General features: G+C 53.9%; 1 protein-coding gene across 3 annotated transcripts in view; it reads right to left on the reverse strand.

Annotated features, from left to right (window-relative positions):
• KSR2 (kinase suppressor of ras 2) overlaps window positions 1-25,244 on the reverse strand; it is an 88,363-nt gene that overhangs the window by 27,656 nt on the left and 35,463 nt on the right. For 2 of the 3 annotated variants that reach the window (XM_033001369.2, XM_042805243.1), the window contains exons 6-15: window positions 19,908-19,977; window positions 19,133-19,216; window positions 16,670-16,737; window positions 16,393-16,491; window positions 14,977-15,095; window positions 12,206-12,374; window positions 9,153-9,194; window positions 8,741-8,807; window positions 6,472-6,520; window positions 5,383-5,750 (exon numbers count right to left, since the gene is read on the reverse strand). In XM_033001369.2, the coding sequence (XP_032857260.2) occupies window positions 5,383-5,750; window positions 6,472-6,520; window positions 8,741-8,807; window positions 9,153-9,194; window positions 12,206-12,374; window positions 14,977-15,095; window positions 16,393-16,491; window positions 16,670-16,737; window positions 19,133-19,216; window positions 19,908-19,977 (1,135 nt within the window). The remainder of the gene's footprint in view (window positions 1-5,382; window positions 5,751-6,471; window positions 6,521-8,740; window positions 8,808-9,152; window positions 9,195-12,205; window positions 12,375-14,976; window positions 15,096-16,392; window positions 16,492-16,669; window positions 16,738-19,132; window positions 19,217-19,907; window positions 19,978-25,244) is intronic. The other variant, XM_042805244.1, reaches the window with a different exon arrangement.

Raw genomic sequence — 25,244 nt, forward strand, 5'->3', positions numbered from 1 at the left:
GGAGTCACTATAGCATTGCACTGCAACAAGAGAGGGGCCAAAACCCAGCCAGAAACATCTCAGCGTGCAAATCCCAGGGTCTTCGCACAGGCTCTTAGTGCCACGTTTGAGCTTTTAACTAAAAACCAAGTAATCTTCTTAGAAAACCTGCACCAAATCCCCCACGCGAGTCAGCGGGAGCTCAAAGCACGGGCAAGCTCCAGCTCAAACCTCCTCTCTCCCTCCTTTCAGACCTGCTAACCTTGCTCCCTTCTCGCAAACATGCCCATCCAATAAGAGACATCGATGCTCCCCCTGAAAGCTGCACCCTGTGTGCTGATCCCCCAATTTCATTACAGACTCGAGGAGACCCAGGAGCCTTGGGAAGGATCAATAAGCATTAAAATTCCTTTTTTTTTTTTTTTTTTTTTTTTTTTCCCCAGAAGGAACACCCAGAATCCTAAAACCTGGTACTTTCTGCAATCCATTACTTTCGTGGGTGGCTCAAGCCATTTTAATAGCATTAAAAAACTGTTAGACTTTGTCCTTTGAAGGACCTCCTGGGTGGCTGAGGCTTTGCCTCCCCTCCTCGCGCTGCCACCGACGGGGGCCGGGACCGGGAGCCCTGAGGAGCTGACGTGAGCTTACCCAGGCCTGGCTTTGTCTCATTTAACACTGGCAAAAACAACTTGTCATTTGCCTGTATGCAGCAAACATGGCATTTTTTTCAGTCCTTTCATTTCCACCGAGCTGAGGACTTTGATGCCGTTTTGTGCTATCCATTATGCAGCGCTCAAAGCTCCAAGGCTCCCATTCGCTCTTGCTCAAGACTAATTAAGATGAATGTTAACTGTCCCCACCGCTCATTACCCAAGAGAAAATCTATTAGCAGCTGTGATGGAAGCACTCTTTGGAGTCACCACCTCCTATTGCCAAAATTGCTGAATTTCCTTCTTGCCTTTCCGACCCAGACAGTCGCGTTAAGAGACAACTCAAGAATCATAGACTTACAGAACAGTTTGGGTTGGAAGGGACCTTTAGAGGTCATCTAGTCCAGCCCCCCTGCAGTGAGCAGGGACGTCTTCAACTAGATCAGGTTGCTCAGATCGCCGCCCAACCTGGCCTTGAATGTTTCCGGGGATGGGGAATCTACTACCTCTCTGGGCAACCTGTGCCTGTGTTTCACCACCCACATGATAAAAAAATTCTTTCTTATAGCTAATCTGAATCTACCTTCTTAGTTTAAAACCATTACCCCTTGTCCTATCTCTAAAGCCGCTACTAAAAAGTTTGTCCTCATCTTTCTTATGAGCCCCCTTTAAGCCCTGGGAGGCCGCTCGAAGGGCTCCCCGGAGCCTTCTCTTCTCCAGGCTGAACCCCCCCAACTCTCTCAGCCCGGCCCCCCAGGGGAGCTGCTCCAGCCCCCCCAGCATCTCCGTGGCCTCCTCTGGCCCCGCTCGAGCAGCTCCGGGTCCTTCTGCTGTTGGGGGCCCCCGAGCTGGCCCCAGCACTGCAGGGGGGTCTCCCCAGAGCGGAGCAGAGGGGGACAATCCCCCCCCGGCCCTGCTGCCCCCCCTGCTCTGGCTGCAGCCCAGGGCACGGGGGGGTTCTGGGCTGCCAGCGCACGGGGCTGGCTCCTGCCCAGCTTTTCATCCACCAGCACCCTCAGGTCCTTCTCCACAGGGCTGCTCAATCCCTTCATCCCCCAGCCTGTACTGATACCAGGGCTTTACATTTGGCTCTGTTGAACCTTATGAGGTTCACATGGGCCCATTTCTCAAGCTCGTCCCTCCGGGTAGCATCCCATCCCTCAGGCATCTCAACCTCACCGCTCAGCTTGGTGTCATCTGCAAACGTGCTGAGGGTGCACTGGATTCCACCATCAATGTCTTTTCTGAAGATATTAAGAAGTACTGGTCCCAATCACCTGGCCAGACCAATGGTTAATACAGAGAAAATCAGAGCATTAACCCAAAGCATCATGCCATCAGCAAGACTCTGGCTCAGTTTCTCCTTCCAGCTTTTGCCTGTGGGCCCTGGTGTTTAGAGCGGGATATTTCTTTCTACTAATGAGATGATCCTTGAATATCACAAGCAAGCAGGAAGGAAAACATAAGGATGTGAAAAAGTAAAAATAAATCCAACTATAAATAACCCCCCCTGCGGCAGCACCGGGCGGCACGGCATGGTAAAGCCCCTTCCAGGGACTGGCAGCTGTTTCCAGCGTGCTGGCAGGAAAACGGAGATTTCTTTAGCAGCTACAAGAAATTGCTCTTTTCTTGGAGGAAAAAACCATCCTTGAGCGACCACCTCTGAGCACTCAGAACAGGGACCTCTTCTGCACACAGCCACTTCAGCCCCGGGGACGTGCACAGGAAGGAGCGGGAGAGGATAGCTGGACATCCTGGATTTTTATCTGTAATTAGCCCCATCAGGCAGCTGGGATTGATTTTCCACTGGCTTAAAGTTATTCCCCCCAAAACCACAGGGAGAGCTTGAGTCCCTTCAGAAAAATCCTGTTTGAAGAGCAATGCTCTCCCCTGTACAGGGTCACCAGCCTCCGACCTCCCCCAGTATCCTCGACCATTCCCAGCATGCTAGACACCATTCCCAGTCCAGCTCACACCACATTGTCCTCTTCCCAGACTCATTCCCTGTAATGCCCGAGCAGCAGCTCCTAGCTGTGCCGTGGCAGAAGAGTCCCCAGGGCTGTCATATCCCCCAGGAAAGACCTGCCTATTCCAAGAAACAGGGCCAGATAAGGAAACGTGCATGGGGTGGAGACCTCCACCCGGCAAGAAGGCTTTTTCCCACAGCAGATGAGCAGAGATGTCCCAAGAAGCCCCCAAAAATGTTCAACCAAGGATAGACCAGACAAAGACTGCAAGTGCAAGGGAAAGAGAGCATCTCTGCACCTTCACCCCGGGAAATGCAAGGGATGCTTTGCCCTGAGAGCCCCAGAGGTCCCTCCTGGGGAAACACCAGCAGAGCAGAGCCCCATGAGAAGCCTCAAAAGGGAATAAATTGTGTCTAGAAATGACCTCCAGGCTAAGGGATGTGCACTCATGCAGCCCTGGGCTTCCCCAAAATTCCCTGAGACTGCTCTGAGCCCCCTTCCAGCACCCCCCTCGGCTTTCCTGCATCCTCATGGCCAGCCCAGCACCAGACATGAGCCAGTCGCACCCCAGAGATCCCATCCAGAGAAAATCAAACAGGTTTCCAGTTGCAATTGAAAAACTATCATGATGTTGATTCAGCTTTCGAAGAATACGGATAAAAGCGGGCTGCTGGTTGTAGGCAAAGAGCAGGCAATGCTTGGAGACATTGTGAGCACAGGTTATATTTACGACAATCCAATAAAGTTGTACTTTGACCTTAAAAAGAGGACCAAGTGCAGCTGAGAAGAAAAGCAAGTCGAGCAGTGCGCTTCACAGATCTCATATTAATGCATCAAGCTACCGCAGCACACATATTTATTTTGTCAAACTGTCAAAAATGGCATCTTTATGATTTTATATAAAGAGGCATTAGAATAGAAAACATTTTGTAGCTAAAAAAAAAAAAAAAAAAAAGAGAGAATATATTGCCCAGGTTTTGATATTGAATAGAATTGAAAAGCTGAGCAAATAGGGGCTGCAAAGGGATCACAGACCAGAGCGGGACAAAGAAGCTGCATTTTCCTCTGGGTACAGATGGCAACACGGTGTAACACATGGATGGGTCTCTGACGCATCTATCAATACATGTGTTTGCACACTTTTCAAAAGCCTTTGGCCTGAAGCTAGCTAATTGATGGGGATCTAAAGTGCTGTTGGATTTTCCCAGATGACTGTTTTTTGGTCCAAAATAAAAAGCATATTTTTTCCAGTCCTCAGCTGGGGAGATCCAGCCCCTGTTTGGAGTCACATCTCTGGAAGATGCAGCTCCCAAGCCTCACGCAGTCCATGAGCCCACCGGAGCAGGGAGCAAGCGATGGCATGAGGAGCCACAAATTTGGATTGAAATACTTTGCTGTTGAGTAGGAGGGAGAGCAGAGCAAAGCCCCCACCCCAGTACTCCCAGAGCCACCCCAGCTGGGACTGGGGGGCTGGGAGGTGCTGCTTCCAAGGGGACATTAGGAAAGGATGATGCAATATTTCATCTCTAATGGCTGTCAGAAGTGTTGCCATTTCAGCTCAGGCTTTTTGAAACACTGCCAGGAGAAGGCTGAAAATTCAACCCCACCTTGGGGAAACTGCTCTGAGAGAAGGTAGCCCGTGGTGGGATGCAAAGTGGCACTGCGTCAAGCCCCGTGGCTGAATACATGGTCTAGAGGTGAGGGAAATAACTGAATACTGAGTAATAAATCCATTTTACATGACAACAGCTGCTCTGGGAGCAGCTGCAGCCTCCCTGCCTCAAGGCCAGCAGAGATTTTGTGCTTGCCCACCCATGCAAAGAGTACACTGGGATGCTCGGTGCTACTTCAGCAGGGATGCTCGGTGCTGCTGGGTGACAGCAGGAGCATGAGAATTCCTTGAGACCAAGGAAGCTCTAGGGGTGTTTGAGATGGTTTGGGAGACCCCATATCCCAGCTTCCTCTCCAACCAGCTGCAAGAAGCCCCCTCCAGCTGTCTCACCCCTGCACCCTGCTGCAATGTCCCCAAGTCTCCTTCCCCTGGCCCCATCCCAAACTCACTCCTATTAGTCCCATACCCAGTCTGGGGTGTAATAGAGACAGCAGCTTTGGGAAAAGGAGGAAACGCTCCAGGAGACCGTGACTTGCAAAGTCTCCCACCTCTTTGGGAGCAAGGAGACACTGTGGACGGGCCTCAGACCTGTGGAGTACCAGCCGTCCTTGCAAGCGCCCAGTTTTCCCACCTCTGCTGCCTGTCTGGCCACTTCACAGACCGCTGGACCTAACACTTGCACCCTAGTGAGCCTTCAGACACCTGAGCTGTTTTCACAGCAACAATTTATTCACGAAACGTGGTGTTCACACGTGACCAGATGCTTTATGCAATTAGAGGCTTTTCCATGCTGTGGCAGCGCTCGAGCAGGGTCCAGACCCCACCATCCACCCAGGGATCCAACCAGGGTACCATGCAAAAAAAAATACCCCCGGGACAGAAACTGCTTCTCCCACCAGGTTACATCTTTCCTGATTAAAGCAAATCATTCCCATCCCTGGTTAAAACAAACCATTCCTGTCTCAGGCTCGACTTCTACAGGAGGTGAATCTGCCTGGACCCACTTAGATGGGTTTGCTATCTGCTTTGCAGCATAAATCACAGCAGGTGGGGAACGCCCCTTTGCTAGGGCAGGGAGGCACGGCCAGCCTTGCCTCCCGGTAACGTTTGACCGCAGGGAGGTGTTTTGGAAAGAAAAAGTTATTCCAGCTGAGCACGAGATGTCGGGGCTTACCTGGTGATGATGGCGAGGTGGGGAGGGCTCATGCAGGCTCCCATGAAGAGCACCACGTTCTCGTGCCGGGTCTGCCGGTACGCCATCACCTCCCTCTTGAAGGCTTTCAGCTGGTCCTCGTTGTCCCGCTCGATGTCGATGAGGCGGATGGCCACCTCCCCGTGCCAGCGCCCGTGAAAGACCTGCCCAAAGCGGCCCTTGCCAATGAGCTCGCCGATCTCGAGCTGCTCAAAGGGGATGTCCCACTCCTGGAGGAAGATGCTGGTCTGGCTGGCCTTGCGGGGGAAGTTGCGTGCGGAGAGGAGCGAGAGGTTCATCTCTTCGAAGTCATCCTCGGACTCCTGCGCCTCCTCGGGGCCTTCCTCGTTCTGCGGGGAGGGAAAATGGAGGTGAGCACCATAAAACAGGGGGGGGGGGAAAAAAACTGTATCCAAGGAAGATAATGTGGACAAAACTCTATTAACCCACCTACTGCTTGGTCAGACCCAGAAAAACTGGGTAGGTACCTTCCAAAGGCAACCGGGCAGCTGTGTTTTATGCAAAGCCAGCAGAAACCCAGAATTTGCAGGGAGGCATTTATTTACCCCAGGGTTAAATAAAAGAGTGTGACACATTGGAGCATTTAATTAATTTGTCTGAACGCAGGTGTTTCATCCTACACTGGCCAAGCTGTTCTCCCCTAATACCGACTGCTCCTGCCCTGGCACCCCCTGGCCTGCTCGCCCAGCTCCCCGGCACGGGTCTGACTTTTCCTCAACACTCTGCATAAGCTTTCTACAGGATTTACAATGCCTATTAAAAGCTGCATCCCTGTCCTTACGCTTCACCCCTTCCCCTCCACCACATGTTTAATGCTTCTCAGAAAGGCTCATTAAATTATAAACTTGAGGGCAGACACAAAGCCCATGAGGGTCCCTCTTCATGGGGTGGGGACACGGATGTCTGGGCAGGTTCAGGCCTGGCCGTTAATTTAATTATCAGCAATTTCACTGCACAGATGCTAAACTTATCTGGTTTCTGTGAAATGTGCCCCAAGATATATATAAAAGAAAGGCCCGTTAAGCACAGCAGCAAGCCCAGCCATCTCACCTCCGAGGTGGGCTCCACTTCAATTTGAAGCAATGGGTTTCCTTCCAGGCTGTTAAAAGAATTACTGAATTACCGCCAGGTAAAAAGACAGTTAGGTTGGGAACACACGCAAGCGTTGAGTCCTGCTTCCCGCAGCATCGCTCTGCAGCAGGACTGAAGGGATCAGGGAGGAGAAGTACCAGGCTCGCTGCTAATTTGGGAGAGCAACCCCCTCCCACCCACACCCTGCCTACCTCCATCCCTAAGGAATAGCCCCGGGTGCTCACACGGGAGAGGGGAGGATAGCGGGGGTAAGCAATATATATTATTGCACTAATTAATATTGGATGCTTGAAGTTCCAGGATGGATTTGGTGATGGGGGAGAGCACCACACCAGGTCTCCATCCCGCCGCCCAAAGCGCATGGTGCAGAGGATGCACCACCACCACGTGCCCCGGGAGGGAGGCATCCCCCCAGCTAACCCAGGGCAAGGGACGGATTTACACCCTCACGGCTCTTCACCACCTCGAGGGAGCGCTGGGGCATGCACTCATGCCATTTTTAGGTCATTTTTTGCCATTCTAAGATCAGAATGACCTTCCCAACAAGTGCCAGCCAAAGTGACAATCACGCCTGATTAGCAGCCAGAAGAGAAAAAAACAGTTTTTTCAGTTGTTTTTGAGAAGTGGCGGTTTCAAAGACCCTCCCTGAAGTAAGAGCACTCGAATTTGTCTAGTTTCCCAGTTCCCTGGGCCAGGAGCACCTCTTTTTCATTGCTTACATAGCACTTCCCACCACCAGGTCCATGACCAGGGTCTCACTGCACCAGACAGTTAACAGGGAATTAGGGAAATTCTGTGGGGAAGATCAGCTGAAGCAGCTCGTGTGGTTTCAAGCATAATATAAATATATTATAAACTGTTATTATCAATAACAAACAACAGCATCCCCTCCCAGAGACATCAAGGATCACAGGAGAGGATAACGCTCCCCGAGCCATTCAGACATGGTGGTCCTGTGCTTCTAATCCCACTCAGTGCCACTAAAGAGCTATAAATCCCGGGGCAGACACAGGTGCTTGTATAAAAGGAGCCGACCCTGGTATCTGAAGCAGCACAGAAAGTCCAGGTAGATGCAGACGGTTTCTGCCGCCCATCACGATGCGCGGGCGGTTTGCAGGAGCAGCAGTCTCCTCCTGCCTGATCTTTAGCCCAGGCACGAATACCTGTCTCCTGAGTATCCGAAACAGAGTCTGCTGTTTAACCCAGCCAAGCCCGGGGTAACCTCAGCAGCTTCCACGGGTTATTTTCAGTGGGGGTGAGCAGGAAGAGAATCACAGATTTTGCATATTGAAAGCTATTCGCCCACAAAAGACTGCCAGCCCTACTCCTGATACCTTGCTTTAAGCAGGGGAGAAGAGAAAAATAAAAAGCTTTGACTTCACGACTTTGCCATTAATTTTCCAGCCACCAGCCACCGGTGGGGACAGCAGCTCTGTCCCTGTCCCCCCCGTCATCTCCTCCAGACATGAGATCAGCCAGACCCCCCGGCAGTTGCCGATGCAGTTTGGAGAGCGTGGGTGAGCCGGACACCAACCACATCGCAGCCTGCAGCGAGGCTCTATCTGTTAAACTCCTGGCTTGTAAAATCCTTCAGAAATGGCATTTATAAAGAGCATCAGCAAACACCCCTGAAATGTAACGCCGCTGCTGGGGCGGCGCAGGCAGGAGGACCTCGGCAAATGCCAGATTTGGCAGAGCAGCTCGGACTCAATCTGCCAGGGAGAGTCGGTCCTAACGCCAATTAGATAGTGCATTTCGAAACTAATTTTAGCGCAAAGTTTATTGGACTTGAAAAGACTGCAGGTGCGGTCGCAAGAACCGCCTTTATTAAAACTATCTCAAAGACCCTGGTTCTCTGCTTATAATTTAGTACAAGATTAATCGCTTGGGCTTTAGCTTCTCAGACTGAAAGTCATTTTTTTTCTGATGGCAAAGCACTGGGCGGGTGCATTGCTGTGGGTTATAAATCAATCCCCTGCCCTCTCCTTTCAACCTTCCTCCTCCCTGAGACACGAGCCAGAGCCGTGAGCTGGGTTAGGGCAGCAGGAGCACTGGGGGCTCACCCCGACCATCCACCCCACCCTGCCCAAAAAGCATCCCTGAGCCCCAAACTGGTCCTGAAAAGCCAGGGGAGCACCCATGGGTGCCCGGAGGAGGCAGGGTGCGGAGGATGCGCTGCCTGGGGAGGGGATGGTGAAGGCAGCCGGGAGGAGGGGGAGGCACTCACATGGGGTTGGAGTTGACGGGGTGGAGGATGACCTGCGGGGCTCGCGTCGGCGTCTCGGGCACCACATCTGGGAAGAAGAGAACGGAGTGAGAGCGGGCTGAGATGTACCAGGAGCCCCTTCCAGTGCCGGGGGCACCCGGGGGAACTAAATCCTACTGAAAACCTCCCTCCATCCCCAGGACCAATTTAATTACACCCTTAGCTATAGCTGGGTCTAACTTAAGGCCAGCCAGCCCTGCAGCATCTTATTAGTGCACAGTCCTGCAACAATATACTGGTTTGGGGGAGAAATCCCACCCCAGGACAACTCCCTTCCACAAATCCAGGGGTTAGGAGAGCCAGTCATGCACCCACCCCACTAAGGGATATCTCAGCACCCCACATTACAGGAGAGACTTTAGAAGAGACTTACCTGGGAAAATGAACTGCTGCTTGTACTTGTAGTAATGGGAAGCTGGAAAAGAGAAAAGGGGGGTTAAACACCAATCTGCAGAGCCAGATGCTGGAGACACTTCAACCTGCACCCAACCCTGCACCATGAAATGCCAGCTCTGGGTCCCCCCCTGCATGACCCAGCCTCTCCCACCTCCATCTCTCCAGAGAATGACACCCACGATGGCATGTAGGGTGCCCAAGCCAAAAAAATTAAGACTTTATCCCTCTATCGATCTGGCTGGATTATAGCTCAATTTTTGCCACCATCAGCTACTGCCCTATACCATTTGGAGAGTGCTGATGTCATCTGCAAAGTCATCGGCGGAATTTGGACACCTGGTTGTCAGAAAAAGCCCACAGGGTTTGAGTGCTCGGCTCCCAACCGGTCTTCGGGAACCGTTCAGCATCATGGAAACACCGAGTGATGGATTTGCAGCTGCTGCCCATTTTTGCCCAATCCAGCCCACCCTAATCATGCGTTTTTGCCATGCTTTGGAGACGTGTTCTTCCTGGGCTCCCCACCTGCCTCCCAGCACACTGGAAGGAGCCAGAGGCTCTTGGCAGCCCCAGGAGCTGCTGCCCAAAGCCAGCGCTGCAGAAGGGCTCTGGGTGGTGGGACACTCCATGGGCTCCCTGTTGCCAGCGGCCAAAGCCCAAGGGCTGAGTTGACCCATGCAAGCAGGCAGGCAGGTCATGGTACGAAGCAAAGCAGAGTTGCTGAGGCCACCAGAGGTTGGCACCAGCTCAGAAGGCACCTTCTCCTTAAGCTTCAGGACCCAAAAGACCATCCCTCAGCTTCTCCTCTCCAGCTTTGAGACCCCAAAGACCGACCTCAGCTCTGCAGCAGGACCTGAGCTGCTCTGAGCCGAGATCAAAGGAGACTCAAAGGTAATTCTGTCAGAAAAAGATCACCATGTTGCAATTTCCAAGCTCAAATCCTAATCCCCAAGATGACCATCTTGACGAGATGAAGCATGGAGAACTTCCCGCACGGGGAAGATGAAAGCACAGTAAGTTCTGTTTTGTGTCAGACTGGCTCCCATTTGCCACAGGGCTCTGCTTATCATGGGCATGAAAGCAGGGAGCAGCCACCCCCCTGAGCTGCCGGGGTCTGATCCTGCCCCACTCCATCCCTGCCACCCGGGCAAGCGTGCCAGGGGCTTCCTGCGCTGGCCCAGCTGCGGAGGCAGCGACAGCATGTCCAGGTCCCCATAAGGAGATGCTGCTGCCCACTGTGGTGGCTACTTCTATGGTTTCTGTTTTAAACAACATAAAATAACATCTCGAATGCCCTGCAGGAAGGTCTCCGCTCCAGAAGTGATGCATGACTGGGTCACTAAACGCTGGACCCTTCTCCCCAGACCCAGGTAGGGTCCAGGGCTTGCCCAGCAAGCAGTTTGGGGATGTTAGTCACTGTGAGCCCGGCTGTCACACTGCTGAGGTGTCAGGATGCTTCAGCTCTGGCTGGATCGCCACGAACTCGGTTGTACCGGCACGGAAATCCACGCTGTGCTCTCAGGTTTGCAGCCACGCTGTGGACTGTCCTCCCAGAACCTGGAGGCTCGAGGGCTGTGGCTGGCAAAATCCCCACCTGGGGAGCGGGAGAGGGAGTCGAGTGTCTCCTTGACAGCTGGGTCACATCACTCCTTGGGGTGTTCAGTTCTTCCTCGCAGCGCCTCCGCTGTCTTCCTCACACCCCTCCAGCATCCCACCTGACCCCGGGCACTCCAGTGAGCGAGACTTGTGTACGGCTGCAGCCTCTCCAGGCACACAAGGACCTGTGTGGTTTGGTTTTTTTACCCCAGCTTTTGGAAATGTTTGTTATTGTGGTGATGGATCCTGCCAATCAAATCCCCCCTCGCCTCCCTCCTCCTCCTCTCTAGACGAAGGCTTGTCAAGATGGAAGGGAGGAATCACCATGGTGCAGCAGGATCAGCAAAGCATGAAGATGCCGTCTGGTTCCTCCGGAGAAGCAGTCCCAACCTTCCTTCCTAGTGGAGTGGTTTGTTAACCCTGGGGGGTTTGGGATGCAGGAGGGACCCCAACCTCCTGGCTGCTGCTCCATCAAAGAGGCTTGAGGCCACACACCAAGCAGGGGTCACCAGCCCCAGGTCAGCCGTGAGTGCTTCAGCATCTCAGAGATGGGTCAAGGCCATGGCTCCTGCTCCTCTCCCCTTGCCAGGCCCTTTTTGAGAGCGACTGGAGGGGCAGGTGGGTGGCTGAGGACAGCTGAGCCCCTCCACGCTGCCAGGAGTGATGCTGAGCCATTTCCCCCCAGGAAGGGACCTTCCCTGGAGCAGCAGCGCTGCCTCAAGGACATCCCAAAGGCAGCCACACTGGAACAGGCTTCGTCACGTCCTCGGGCCAGGAGGAGCTTTTCTGGCCATTTAATGTAACTCCCATGTCCTGCAGCTAAGGTGACCAAATTGATCCTTCCACCATCCCTGAGGAGACTAGGCTCCAGGAGCACATGGGTCCCAGATACCCGGACTAGACTCAGTGGGACAAGCTACATCAGAAAGCCCCAGCATCAGCTACTCCCCACTAGCACCCCACATGCACTAACAAGCAGCCTGTTGGAGGCCTGTCACACCAAAGGCACAGTGAAGTCAACCCAAGTTACCCTTGTAGAGGGGTAAGACCTTGTTTCCAATTTGCTGGTGAGGCAATGCAGTGGGCACACGCCACGGAGAAGTCATGCCTGGAAAGGTTTTTGTAGCCTCAAGTGCAGCAGGTTGCCCACAGAGGCTGTGCTGGCTCCATCCTTGGAGGTTTTCAAGACCAAACTGGACCAAGCCTTGAGCTCTGACCCTCCTTCAAGCAGGAGGTTTGACTAGAGACTCCCAAGCTCCCTCCCAACCTGAATTATTCTAAACTCATCTTTGCTGCTTGTTTCTGCTTCCAGCATTTTCCCCCATCCCAGCGTAAGTCCAGGCAGGCAAGCAGCTGGAGCAGATCCTTACCCTGAGGACACCCTGGGGCACAAGCCCCTCTCATCGGGCAGATGTGGAGGTGGGGACCTCACGGTACCTGGCAAGTTGAACTGCTTCTGCTGGCGTGGGCACTGCGGGGAGGGGTGCAGGGGGGACGGGGGCGTCGCGCTGGGCGGCAGCGGTGGGGCCGGCGAGGAGGGTGTGGAGGAGGTGGTGGAGGAGGGGTTGCTGCTGGAGTCTGGCTGGTAGGGCACCGGGATGTGATCCTGTGGGACATGGGGAAGGAGAGAAGAAGAGAGGAGCTGGTGAGAGCACCGCCAGCCAGTGCCACCCCAAGGTTCCCCGGTGCAGAGGACCCCAAGTGACAAGCAAGAGCTACACAAGTCATCCCAGTCCCCCATTTCCAGAAGCCCTAGAAAACAGCCAGAGCCCCAGGCTGGCCTTTTCCAAAGTTATTTGTATTCACAGTTTACACCAAGGTCATTTCTCACCAGAAATGGGGCTCCTTTGTCAGCCCCTCCATCCTACACACCCATGTCTGAGGGGTCCCCAAGCCTGCTGGCTCTGCAGAGCCGTGGCCACCAAGACCAGAGTTGGGGGCTGCATCGCTGGGGCTCAGTCCTTAGAGATATCAAGGATCTGGCAGCTTCTGCTGACCTTCTTTGAGCCAAAAATCCACTGCCTCGCTAAGAGCAGGGGGCTGAGCTGAAGCAGATTTGAAAGGATCAGCCAACACATCCCAAGACATCCTATGCCCTTCGTTGACCCTTCCTAATCAAGACAAGGATGGCGGCTTCAGGTGCACAGTGCAATGGGTGAGAAAGGACCACCTGGGAGCAAGTGCGGAGAAGAACCTGCCTGGATATCTTAGATCTGAAAAGAAAAAGTGAGGCCAGAATTTCCCACCTTGCTCATGACCTTGCTGCTTGACTTGCAGACACTTAACAGGGTCTGACCTTCAGCACCATTGTGCACTCCCATCTCGAGAGGTGCACCCATGGCAAGATACCTCCAAGGTTAGAAAATCTGCATGAGCCTCCCTCAGCAGGTTATTTTGTTCAAACTGACTAATTTTTAAATGAGCTGGGCTTTCCAGGAGACCCACGTACATTTTATATAGACCACCCTGACACACACCACAATCTTGGCTAGGTAAATTACTTTTCAAACCAACACCGGTGGTCAATAACAATAAGATTTCAACAGTGTACACAGAGAACAGGGTATCTCTAAAGAAATGCTTTTAGAAACATCAAAGTAAGAAGGGACCCCTGTTGCATAAAGCACATTGGTAGAGGAAACTTTAACCTGAATGGGAATGCTCAGGTCAAAGCCAAATATATAAATACATATATGCACACACAGAGTGCATCATCATGCTCTGGTTAGAGAAAGGCTAGGAAAGGTGAAAGGACTGCATGGCAGAGGCAGTAGGAGAAACAGGGCTGATGCCCTTCACACCCAAAGCCTTTATCAGTGAGCTGAGTCCCTTCCCCACTGCCCTCTAATAAAATGGAACAAATCACTGGAAGGACAGGCACTGAAAATAAAAATGCATCTCTATTTCTTTTGAATACCTGCAGTAGCTCTCCAGCCTCAAAAAGCCATTTGCACCACTCCATAACAACAGCAGAGCAGATCATTACACTAAGGATCTCCTAAGAGATTTAAGTTTAAAAACTGCATCCAAGAGAGCATGAGCTGGTACCCAGTCTTTGCTGTGAGCCAGAAGATGCTGAGGTCTGGGAGGAGCTGGGGGGTCCTGCCAGGCTTTGGGGAGCCAGGGTTTTGATGACCTGTTCCCCATCACACTGAGGATTTCCCTTGTTTTGAGCACTTCCAGCCTGTAGATGCCTCATCCTGAGCTACCTCCGGCCACCCACAAGAAATTTTCCACTGAAGGCAACATGATCTGAATTACATCCAAAAGTAACCCCCCGTGCCAGTTTTATTGTTATTAATGCAGGGCAGTAGCAAGTGAGCCAGGTGCACTCTCAGGTCTGGCTTGACCAACTTTGCCAGGGACACAATCAAATTATGGGCTTGGTTTTTTTGAAACAATAAATTTGTTATTTATGGAAGTCTCAGGTGGTAGCAGAGACCTCAAACCACCCCAAATTCATCTTAGATCTAAAGACTGAGAGGCCACAATGGAGCAGGACTGGTGGGAGGCTAATTTGAAAGTGCTGGTCCACTCTTATTTTTAAAAGAAATAACCTCAGCAGATGCAACCCTCACTGGAAAACCCAAGGGGTGAGGGGTTTGCAGCTCTGCTTGCAACACGGCTCATCCTGCCTCAACACCAAGCTCACCCTCGCTCCACTTCTTGAATTAGCACCAGTCCATGGGATTACTTTTTTTAATTTAAGCTCCCCAAGCAGGTTTCTAGGCAGCTCCTGCCCACGTGCTGACACACACATCAGTCCTATAGCTGTGGATGTGCCTGGAGAGCCACGGAGCCACCTGCAAGGCTTGGTCCTGGCAGATCATCCTGGGGAGAACCCACCGGTCCCTTCCTGACCCAAACACAAGGTCAGGGCATGGCCCCTCCTGCTCTTAAATTCCTTCTTTTAGAAATTATCTCCAAGCCATGCTCCTGCCCACCAAACAGGATCAATGGAAGGACATGCCCTGGGTAAGCTACTGCTCCTCATGCAAGGAGAAAGCCGAGGCAAACGGGGTGGCTCAAGCGACCCAACTCAGGTGGCATTTGCCATTGTCATTGGCTTTGGCCCCCTTGGCTGCAAGAGCAGCAGCTGCATGCGAAGAACCAGCAAAAGTTGTTGACATTTCAGTGACACAGGGCGGGGTCCCCTCTGGCAGGGGGTGAGAGCGAGAGGGGCATTCAGGGCCGGTGGAGCAGCTCACCTTGTTGAGTTTGTTGGTTTTGGGGAGCGTCTGGCTGACATGCAGGTCCGAATACCTGGGGGGTTTCCGCAAGGGGTTGTTGATATCACAGGGCACCGACTCTGTCCGGACTAACCTTGCTGGAATAAGAAGGGAGAGAGGGGGAAAAGGGGATGGAGAGGAGGGGGAGAGAGATGGAGAGACATGAAGGCTTCGAAGAAGTACTCAGGGTCAACCCTGCGATTGCAAACTGCTCTTGAATCGCTCTCCAAAGCAATCCCCCACAGCACCTCCAGCTGCTCGGCTCCTGCCCCGGGATGGCAGCCAGCCTTCAGGCCCCCTCCTGCACCCAGGCTACAGCCAAACCCCCCCGGGGATGTGGGGGCCTAAAGCCCCCACGGTGGGGTGCGAGCCGCACCCTTCTCCCCACGCCGAGGGGCTGCAATTCGGGGTAGCTCAGCAGCCACTCTGGCCACCCCATGAGTCAGGGGGTCAGCCAGCATCAAGAGGAGGCACCATCCTCTTCCTAATCACAGAATTTCCAGATGGGGAGAAGGAGCCAGTTCAGAGCACCCTGCTCTTGGCGGAGAGATTTTGGGGGGACAAAGCCAGCCTGCAGCCTGGGGAACTTAAGAATGGGCTGGCTGCAGGTCAAGACATGTAAGAGCTTTTTGGAGGGGCCTTTTCACTGATGCTGAGGCCACCCCAAAACCACACTGCTCCTCAGTCCCATGTTAAAACACACAACGAGCAGCTCCGGCTCTTGCAACAGCGCAGACCGCAGCCATTAACCCCAATTTCTGCCCACCCCAGGAGCCCACCTGCCCCTGGCAGCGCAGGACGCTGCTTTCCCTGCCTCCTAGTCAGGGTTTGCAGCAGCTCGGAGCATAACAGGGGGGTCTTCTGCCCCTTCCACCCAAAAGTGCTGCAAGCAAGGGCACGGGAACCAGAGCGGAGGCTGCAAAATTGCCCCCCCTCCGAGCCACAGCATCCCCACTCGCCTTGCGTGGTGCCACCAGCGCAACGCATTTCCCCATGATTAAACCGATGAGCGCGGGTTTGATGGCATTTAACACAAAGTAACGGCCACAAGAGCTCAGAATTCAAGGCAATAGAAATTGGAAGCATTTCCCTTAGGCGGTCGCAGTCCTCTGGCCAGCAGGGAGCACTTGGCCAAAATCTGGAAGAAAAGAGGTGTGAAGCAACGCCCGTCGTCCTGCTGCAAAGTTCTCCCTCCTCTGCGGATTTTAGGATGGGCTCTCCCGGAGGAGAGTGGGATAAGGCAGCTCCAAAAGCACCACGAGCATCCACAGTGGCACGGCCGCGTCCCCATGGCGGGGACCCCCATGCACCGACAGCGCCGCGGGAGATTTGGGGTCCCACGCGTCCACCCTAAGCTCTCAACAGTAGCAAAAGGCTAAAACCTGTTGCACTTACCCCGTGCGGTGGGGAATCTGAAAAGAAAAGGAGGCAGGGGAAGGGTGGGTGGAAGTGGTTTGCAATGCAAATCTGCCTCGCCCCGAACGGCTCGTCTCCCTACAAGCGGAAAAAACGGTGGGTAAAATTTTCACAGAGCGCCCAAGCGGTTCGGGAGCCTCCGTCCCGCCGGCCGGCCGTCAGCGAGGGTCGGGCTCCCGAATCGCCCGGGGGGCTTTTGAAAGTTTTACCTGGTGGCAACATCCATGGAGGCAGAAGGGGGAAGAAAGGCCCTTACCTCCACGGTGGATGATCAGCAGGTGACACGGAGGGGCCTCTTTGGTGCATTTGTTGTGGCACTTGAGCCTAGCACGGGACAGAATAAAAGGTGTGAGAAGCGAGAGCGGAGGGGACACGGAGCATCACGGTACGGCCGGAGGGATGCAGCTCGGAGCAGGGAGCATCGCTGCAGACCGGGGACCCTTTCCTCACCCAGGAAGACGATTTGACGTAGTGTTTGGGTCGCACACAGCCCCTGGGTGCTCGCTGGCCGAGCAGTCCCAAGGACAAACCCTCCCGGGCCCCGGGGTCCAGCAGCTTGCGCTCGGGAAGACCCGCGATTCCCAAGCTGCCCACCCTGGCCGCAGGCACAGGGAGAAGAACCGGCACGGGATGCGCGTCCCGGAGCGCCCGGGGGGGGGGTTGGCTGGGAGGACTCTTGGCAAACAAGAGCCACGGTGGGTGCATCTGTGCCAATGGAGGGGTGCAGAAACCCCCAAACCGGGGTGGGGGCCTGCCCAGCTCCTCCCTTTCTCCACCAGTTGCAGAGGACCAGGGCACCCCCCAGCCAGCTTGAGGATGCCTGAAATTGTCACTTCTGCCAGCCTCTGCTGAAATAAAAGGACCAGAGACCCATGCTCGGGGGACAGTCATTTCTGCCTGACCACCATCCAGTGCTAACGCTGCTTTACGCTTAATTAAATTCAGGGGCAGCAGAAGGGAAGGAAGCGGCTGCCTCAGCCCCCTTTGGCTCCCGATGAATCTCTGCCTTTGTGCCCTCCCCTCTTAGCTGTATTACCAGGACATTTAACAAAAATAATGAGAGCATTTATGGCTACATTGAATATTCTGCAGAGCTTTGCCTGGTTTCACAGAGCTGGGGCAGAAGTCTATGGAGGGTTTCACCCACGGGGCATGCATATAGGCATAAGCAGGCTCCCGCCGCCCCGAAACCTTCCCGTTCGTTCTTAATTACAGATGGAAACAAGTCCCCAACTCACGCTCTACCATGGCAGCCCCAGCAGAGCGGGGAGAGCCACGGGGGAGAAGGCAAAAAGGAGGAAAAAAACAAGGGTAAAGGATGAAAAAAAAAAGACAGCAGCTACAAGTCAATGAGCTGGGTAATGAAAATTCAGGAGCCGTGCGTGTTAGCTTTTATTACAAAGCCGTTCCTAGAGGGGAAGGCAGAGATTAATTCAGTATTTGTGGCTTGGGGGGATTTGGGGTCTGTTTGTTTGTTTTACCTACTTGTTCCCCTCCTGTTTCTGGGGAAAGCGACACCGGGGCCAGGTGGCTACGGCAAAGTCTGCAAACCTAAATACTTTATATTCTCCCTAACTTTTTACAGCTGGGGAATTTATTTGCTCTTTTCTCAGTGACTACAGGCCCAACAGAGAGCCGGAGCCGCAGCATCGCAGGGGCAGGTCACAGCATCCCTCCTTCCACGGGGACCAGCCCCAGGCAGGGCTCGTAGGCAGCAAAGCCTCCAGTCGCTTGAGCACCGAGTGCACTAGGAACCACCACTTTAAAATACATATATTTGATATTATCACTTCCAGAAAGCCACCGCCAACTGCAGAGTAACCAGGTTTTTCTGGTCCAGGTTTAAATCCCAATTTTCTAACTCATCAGCATTTAATCAACGGCAACAGCAATCGTTATCACTTCATAGCTCTGGCTAATTCAGTTACTCGCAGACAATCAGCGTATTCCCAGCACCCATCCCTAGAAGAGGCAATCGTGTCTCCAGAAGCAGCTTTACTAAGCTCTGATGGCTGTATGATACTGTGGAAGAGATGGGCTACACCGGATTTAAAGCAGTATAAGTGGCCCCAGCCTCTGCCTCTCTATCTTTTTCCAGTCCTGCCCAATTTTGCGGCCAGCACAGCCCCTCTCCTTTACATCGCAGTTTAATTGTGGTTTGGAGTGGGTTGGCTCCTTGGTGCCACAACATTGCCAGGAAACAAGAGGCCCCCAAAACATTTTTCTGATGCAAAAAAAAAATTAGAGAATACAGCCCAAGGCTGTGGGCAAAACCCATCCAATGCCCAGAGCTACCCTGCAGGCAGGCAGTGCTCTCATCCAAGCTGCTCTGAGCCCCCAGTCCGGTGCATCCATCCCCCCATCTCCTGCAGATGTAACCTGACAGCGTGGGTATCTAAAGCCAGGCCAAGGATGGCAGCGAGTGGGGAGGCTCTCGGGATCGGACTCAGAGCTCTGGCACAAGCAGAGCCAAGGTCTGGCGGGCAGCATCCTCCTCAAGGACCCCGCTCCCATCCCCAGCACGCAGACCCGACCTCAGCCCCATTTTGGGGTGATCTTCACCCAGTTTCATGTCTCACTAAAGCTTCTTGCAAAGAAGAGTTGGAGAGAGGCTGGTCGGTCTCCCTGTGTCCGAGCCCCTGCTCGGCTCCATGCAAAACTAATTATCCACCTGGCAACATTAAGGAGTGACACAAACAGCCCTGGTGCCACAACGTACTTGCAGTTTTTGCATTTTAAGCCGAACAACATTCCTTTCCCGCAGACGGTGCAGGTCTGAGACATCCAGTACTTGGTGGAAAACCTGCAGAGAGAAACACGGAGAGTGGCCAGGGAGAGATGAAGCTGAGCCGCCCCATCCATGCTCCTGCAGGAACGTCTCCCAAGCCACCGAGCACTGATTTATCCTTTCCTTGCTGCCCTCAAACACTGCTGCAGGTGTTGAGGCATTTTTCTAGGGATGCCAAAGCACAAATCTGAGCCCTTTTTTGGTTGTGCAGAAGGGCAGAGCCTGCTCCAAAGGGGGTCCAAGCCAGCCAGGATGAGTATTACCCACCAGCCTACTGCAGCTCCCCAGCTTTACCCCCCACTCCAGCTATGGTCAGAGACCCCAAAACACCTCCCTGCCCTGGGGACCCAAGTTTTCAGCCCATTGGAGAAGCAGCTGCCCCATCAAATAGCAGCACTGAGGCTATTTCTAGTGCTTTTCTTTCTTGAAGTAGATATGGAAGGGCAATAATCCGGAGATGGGAAATTTGCTGAAGGTTGGCAAGGTACGGATAATACACAGCTTTTATTGATAGCGACTCAAGCCTTATCTAAACCAAATCTGAACTGAAATGGAATTTAAATGGGCTTCTAGGACAGCGCAGCCCAGCATGGGAAACAGGGGGAACGGCCCCAAGCCCCCCGTCCCACACCAGAGATGGAAAGGGAGATGCTCATCCCCCAGCTCGGGGGGGGATTCACCCGGTGCTGCGGCAGGGCTGGCGTACCTGTGTTTTATCGAGTTTCCTAGATCTCGACGGGGGATCTGCGGGGACCAGCGAGGCACTGACAGCGTATCTGCAGGGAGAGGAGAGGCAGGGAAAACCATCAGGTGGTAATAAAGGTGAGATCCGGGGTTCAAGCTTTTGCAGAGGGGAGCAAAGGATGCACACAAGAAATAGGGTTTACTTGATATATCCCCTTAGAGAGACCCTGCTGGGCTCCCTTTCTGGAAAGCAAGAGACCTCTGGCTTTGCGCTTGGGTCCGCAGGGAATCAGGGTCTCCTGTGCCCCCTTAACTGCCCCCAGCACCCAGCTGGAGCCAGGGAGAGAGGTGGGAGGTGATGCACCCACCTCATGGGTGCTGCACTTATGTGCGCACAGAGCGGGTTTGCAGAGGTATCAGAGCCACATCATGACGTCCAAACAAGAAAGGGAAAATGAAGCTGAAACGGCAACTGCATCATTTATTAATAAGACATCACATCTCACGGTTGCGGCTGAACAAAGAGCCAAGTGTCAGCCACTCAGAAGGCAATTTAACTCATATTCAAATAGAAGAACAAGGCAAAAAGCATCCTCAGTGCTCTCCTTCTAAGGGAAAAGGAGGGAGAAAGGGTAATGGGACCTTGGCTGGTGTAAGGAAAAAGATATAAGTTCATTAGCTCCAGCTCAGAGTGGGCAGGTAATTAGCAGCACAGCTGTGCTTGGACTCCACAACCCCCTTCAGCCTCAACAAGGGCAGAGACCCTCCTCCTCCTCCTCCTCCTCCTCCTCCTGCCAGCTGCCCCAGCCACGGGAGACGTCCTGCCCCACAGATGCTCAGCCGGCGGGGATCAGTGCTGGGGATTCAAAGGTTGGATTTTCAAGAAGGGATTCAAGAGGTTTCCCGGACACAAGCAACCAGCCCCGCCGCGAGCCGAGCCGCGGAGCCGAGCAGCAGAGCCCAGCTGCGAGCCCGGCCATTTGCTCAGTATGCCAGCAAATCCCTTGCTAAATACGCTTTCAATATTATCCCTCCGAGCGGGGAGAACCACTGTTTGCTTTAATATCCCATTTTAATATAGCGGGCGGTAGAGTGTTTTAATTGCGCTCTCTTTCTGAAGGTTACATTTACATGCCGCTTCCCGTGCAAGGCGCTGTTAAAAGTCTTGGGAGCATCCTAAAACATATCCATCTCCAGCACCTCCCGCCAGCAGCTTCTCCGGCTCCTCTTATTCCTCTGCCTCAGCCCCGATCACCCCTCCGGCACAGCCAGCAATTAAGATGTTGAAGGACTACAAAGTCAATTAAGGTAATTGCTGCCCCCAGCCCCGGGTAGGCTGTTTTACCAGTATTTTTGACCCATGCTTCTCACCAGCCCTTGAGACAACCCACCCTGGGCTCCCAGAGCAGCATCCCTCCTGCTACCCCAGTATCTGCAGCCTGCCAGGGATGCCCGCAAGCCCTGGAGACAATGCTCTAAAGAGTGGGACCACTTCACACACAAGCACTATCCCTCCCGAAAAGGCGTTTTTTTCATCAGTAAATCACATTACAAAAATAAATTCCCCTCCCTGTCCCTCAACACCGGTCCTTGATGAACTAAACACCCAGGCAAGAACAGATCCTCTCTCGGAATTAAATTACAACCTCCGCTTTATCAGCCACAATTTATTTCCACTAACTTTCAGCTGGCCCCAATTAAATCCTGCCGTCCCAGGGAGGGGGAGAGGGGACGTAGGCAAAGTCGGCTGAGCCTTTTAATTACTTTCTAAATGTGCTCACTGCAAAAATGTATTAAAGTGTATCGGGGATTTTAACCTCCTAACAAAAATGAGATGTACGTGATTCACAGCTAATTATGTTCATTAGAGGAAGCGATACATGAAGGATCGCGGCGTTTGACAATAGACCTGCTGTTTGCAGGAGGGAAAACAAGCAAAGTGGGGCAGGGGAAGGTGTCCCACTGTCATGGGGAACAGCCTCAAGGGTTTGGGGGGCTTTGAAGTTAATTGGCGATTCTCCCCTTTAACCTGTGCACGTGAGATTCCCACCTGAAGGAAAAGTGATTTCTCCCTGTGCCATATTAAATCGGGGTGATGCCCAAAGGGAAGGTGGAGATGCAGCAGCCTCCCCGCCCGGCACGGGAGGAATATTCTCATCAAAACCCCCAAATTGCCACAATTAGAGATTATTGCAAGAAAAAAACCCCTTCACGGCCACGGGAGGACATCTCGCCGCTGACGGCGTGGGGGGGGGGACCAGGCTTTGTCGTAGAGACCCTGTGATGGAGGAATGCCAGACTCGAGGTGCCGTGGCTGCCCCCATGGCAGTGGGATGATTTGACCCTCACAAGCTTTGAAGCGTGACAGCAGGCTGCCCGCCTCCCCCCTCCCTGCTGCTGCTAGCAGCTCGCTGCCCCGCGCTAACGACCCTGCGCTAATGACCCCGCGCTGCCCCGCGTCGATTGATGTCTCCTGACCTCCCCTGCCCGGGTGTCAGTCATTACTTATACATTTATCACCAGCAACCTCCTTTACAGCTTCAAAATCAGAGCTCTCTGAGCCATAATTCCCCTCGCACAAGTGTGTAAGGGCAGGTTTAGGATTTTTTTTTTTTTCCTCCCCTCTCCTTCTCTGAGGCGGTATTTATTTAATGGGCATGGGTATAATTTCCCAGGGAAGAATACAGCTGGTACACACTGAGCAGCCCAAGGGGGACCCCTCGGCAGACCACCCATCCCTTTCCTGGCTCCCCCATCCCCCAGAGGGGCCCTCAAAGGCCCAACCCTGCTCCCCAACCTCGTGACACTGCAGTGCCACCCAGCACATCGATCCTCGCAGAGCGGCCCAGACCCCATGGCCAGGCACCCAATGCCGGGGGCTGTCACCCTCCACCCGAACACCCCAAAACCTCCGCGCTTTCCTTCGCTGCAGCGTCGCGCCGGCAAAGGTTACGGCTCCTGCTCCGCGCGGCACAGCTTATCCTCGAGTCAACAGCCCGTGCTTGATGGGATCAGATGCGCTGGGAGGAGAGCAGGGAAGGGGGGAAACCGCCCGGGCGGAGGGTGACAGCCGCCTCCGGCGCGTCTCTGACAGCCGACACGGCAGAAGAGCCCTGCCGCCCGGCTCCCCGGCAGTGACAGGCAGCTGTGACAGCCGCCGCGGGTCCCTGAGTGGCACCCGCACACCTCCGAGGTGACGGGGACCGGGATGCTGCCTCGGCCGTGACGCCCTCCTCGCCCCCGCTGCCGTCCCGACAGCTCCCCGGTGCCTTTCGGCTGCCGGTGTGGATGTTTCCCCTTCCCTCTCCGGCTGGGAGCCAGGATGCCTGGGCATCTCCTGCATGGAGAAGAGCAGCCAGAGCTCCCCTATTTCATTTATTTTGGGTTTCCACCCTCCCTGGGGGCAGATCAGGAGGGCAGCGATGCCCTCACCAAGCCCAAACACCCTCACTGAATGCACCAGGAGCATCACCTGGGGCTGGCAGCCGTGCTGAACCACACCGGTGGGGACGGTGTTTTGGCACAATATCCCCCTTATTCATCTCCTGGCACCCTTCTGGATGCCCAGGGAATTGGTGTGAACATGTTATCCATCACAGCGACAGCCCGATAAACAAACCCTCCTCCTCCTCCTACTACAACAAACAGCATTAGGCGATTTTCGCATTATGAATGAGATGGATAAAATCGATCAAAGTGAACTTGGAAAGCATCCCAGGATGAATCACCGTGAAGTTAAGGAACGGCCAGGAGACTTTGCACTTGTCTGTAGACATCCTACAGACCCACATCTACCCCGGGCAGCTACCAAAACACTCCCAGTGCTGGCTCCAGGGCAGTCAAGTGCCCCAAAGAGATTATGGGGAGACACCGGGGTGCAGCCTCCTCCCAAAACAGTTCAGCAATCACCCGGAAGACAACCACGACAGGTCCAGTGTCAGGTGTATCTCTACCACCCCACCCCCAGGCAGAAATCACAACCGGGGGCCACATCATGATGCCATGGGGGATGCTGGCAGAGGTTACTGCCCGCATGGTCCCAACCAGGGAGCCAAGAACACCAGCGAGCTGCTCCGCAGCAAAGGGTGCACCCAAGGGCGCAAAGTCCCTCCACCAGACACCTTGGTCCTCACTCTAGCTGGTTTTAGGGCCAAAATAGGATGGGAGAAATCCCCGAATAGCTCAGCTGCAGCAGCAAAGGAAGCTGCAGCAACGCTCGGAGCAGCAGCAGCGGCTTTCCCTCCCCATGATATAAAATCCATGTGGGATTCAAGCTAAAAAGGGAGTTCAGCCTGCCCCTGCCGTTAGCGCACACGGCGAATACCCTGCACACAACCGCTGCCAGGCCCAAACCCAGCGACGTCCCTGCGGTGTCCCTGCCGCGGGTGGAAGGATGATCCAACAGCTTGAAACGAAACCTCAGCCCTTGCAGAGGGGATCATCCGAAGCAGCCGAAGAAGGCAGAGCTATTCTCAGAGCATCTCTCTAGTAAGAAAACAGAGTCACTTTATAATCCCGGCATTTCCTCTTTGCAGCGCGACAATCCTATTTATACAGACGAAATGTCATGTTCAGGCGCTTCGCTGGCTTAAATACTTGCATTGTGATTTTTTTTCCCCCCCAGTTCATAGCCTTGCAGGGTCAATTAGGCTTACCCAGACAAAGCTGTATTCTTCAGTTCCGCACGGCGCTTGCCGGGGTAGGAAACCCTCCGGTGCCTCGCTGCCAGCTGGAGCGGCTCGGTGGCAAGGCAGCCAGCTGTGGCCAGATGTGGGCTGCAGGGAGCTCCCAGCCAGGCTGCCAACGTGGCCACGGAGCGCTCGTGCCATGGCTTGTACTGGCAGCAGGGCAGGTTCAGGGAGGAGAAAACCACTGATGGTTACAAAGGACTGAAGTCCTGCTTGGCAAGTCCCCTGCTGAAGGCAGTCTGTGCCAGGGGACTGTTAAGGAGAAGTCTCTTCCCACAAAACCACCCCCAGCATTGGGGACAGGTTGCCTGCAGAGAGAGGTCATGGTCTGAATGGCACCGACCGCTTGCACGTGTGCCCCACGGCACCTTCAACACCAGCATCACACTCCTCTCGGGTCCTGCCTGGTCTTTTCCAGCAGAAAGGCTGGATTTAGGGCTCCTGGATTCCCAGCGCAGGGCTCGATCCACCGGACATTATCTTGATTCCCTCTCCACCAGCCATACCTGCCCAACACCAGCCCTTCTGAGGGCTCTTTCACAGATGCTCAGGGGCTGAGGGAGCACAAGGAGCTCTGGTAGCATCTCAGCACTTGCCCCTTGCTTGACCATCACTGGTTGACCACCCAAACCCCAAGTAGGCACAGTCAGGGTGCTTCTCAGGGCAGAAAG

The sequence above is a fragment of the Tyto alba genome, unplaced genomic scaffold (assembly GCF_018691265.1).
Source record: "Tyto alba isolate M040663 unplaced genomic scaffold, T.alba_DEE_v4.0 Super-Scaffold_44, whole genome shotgun sequence".
NCBI lineage: Eukaryota > Metazoa > Chordata > Aves > Strigiformes > Tytonidae > Tyto > Tyto alba.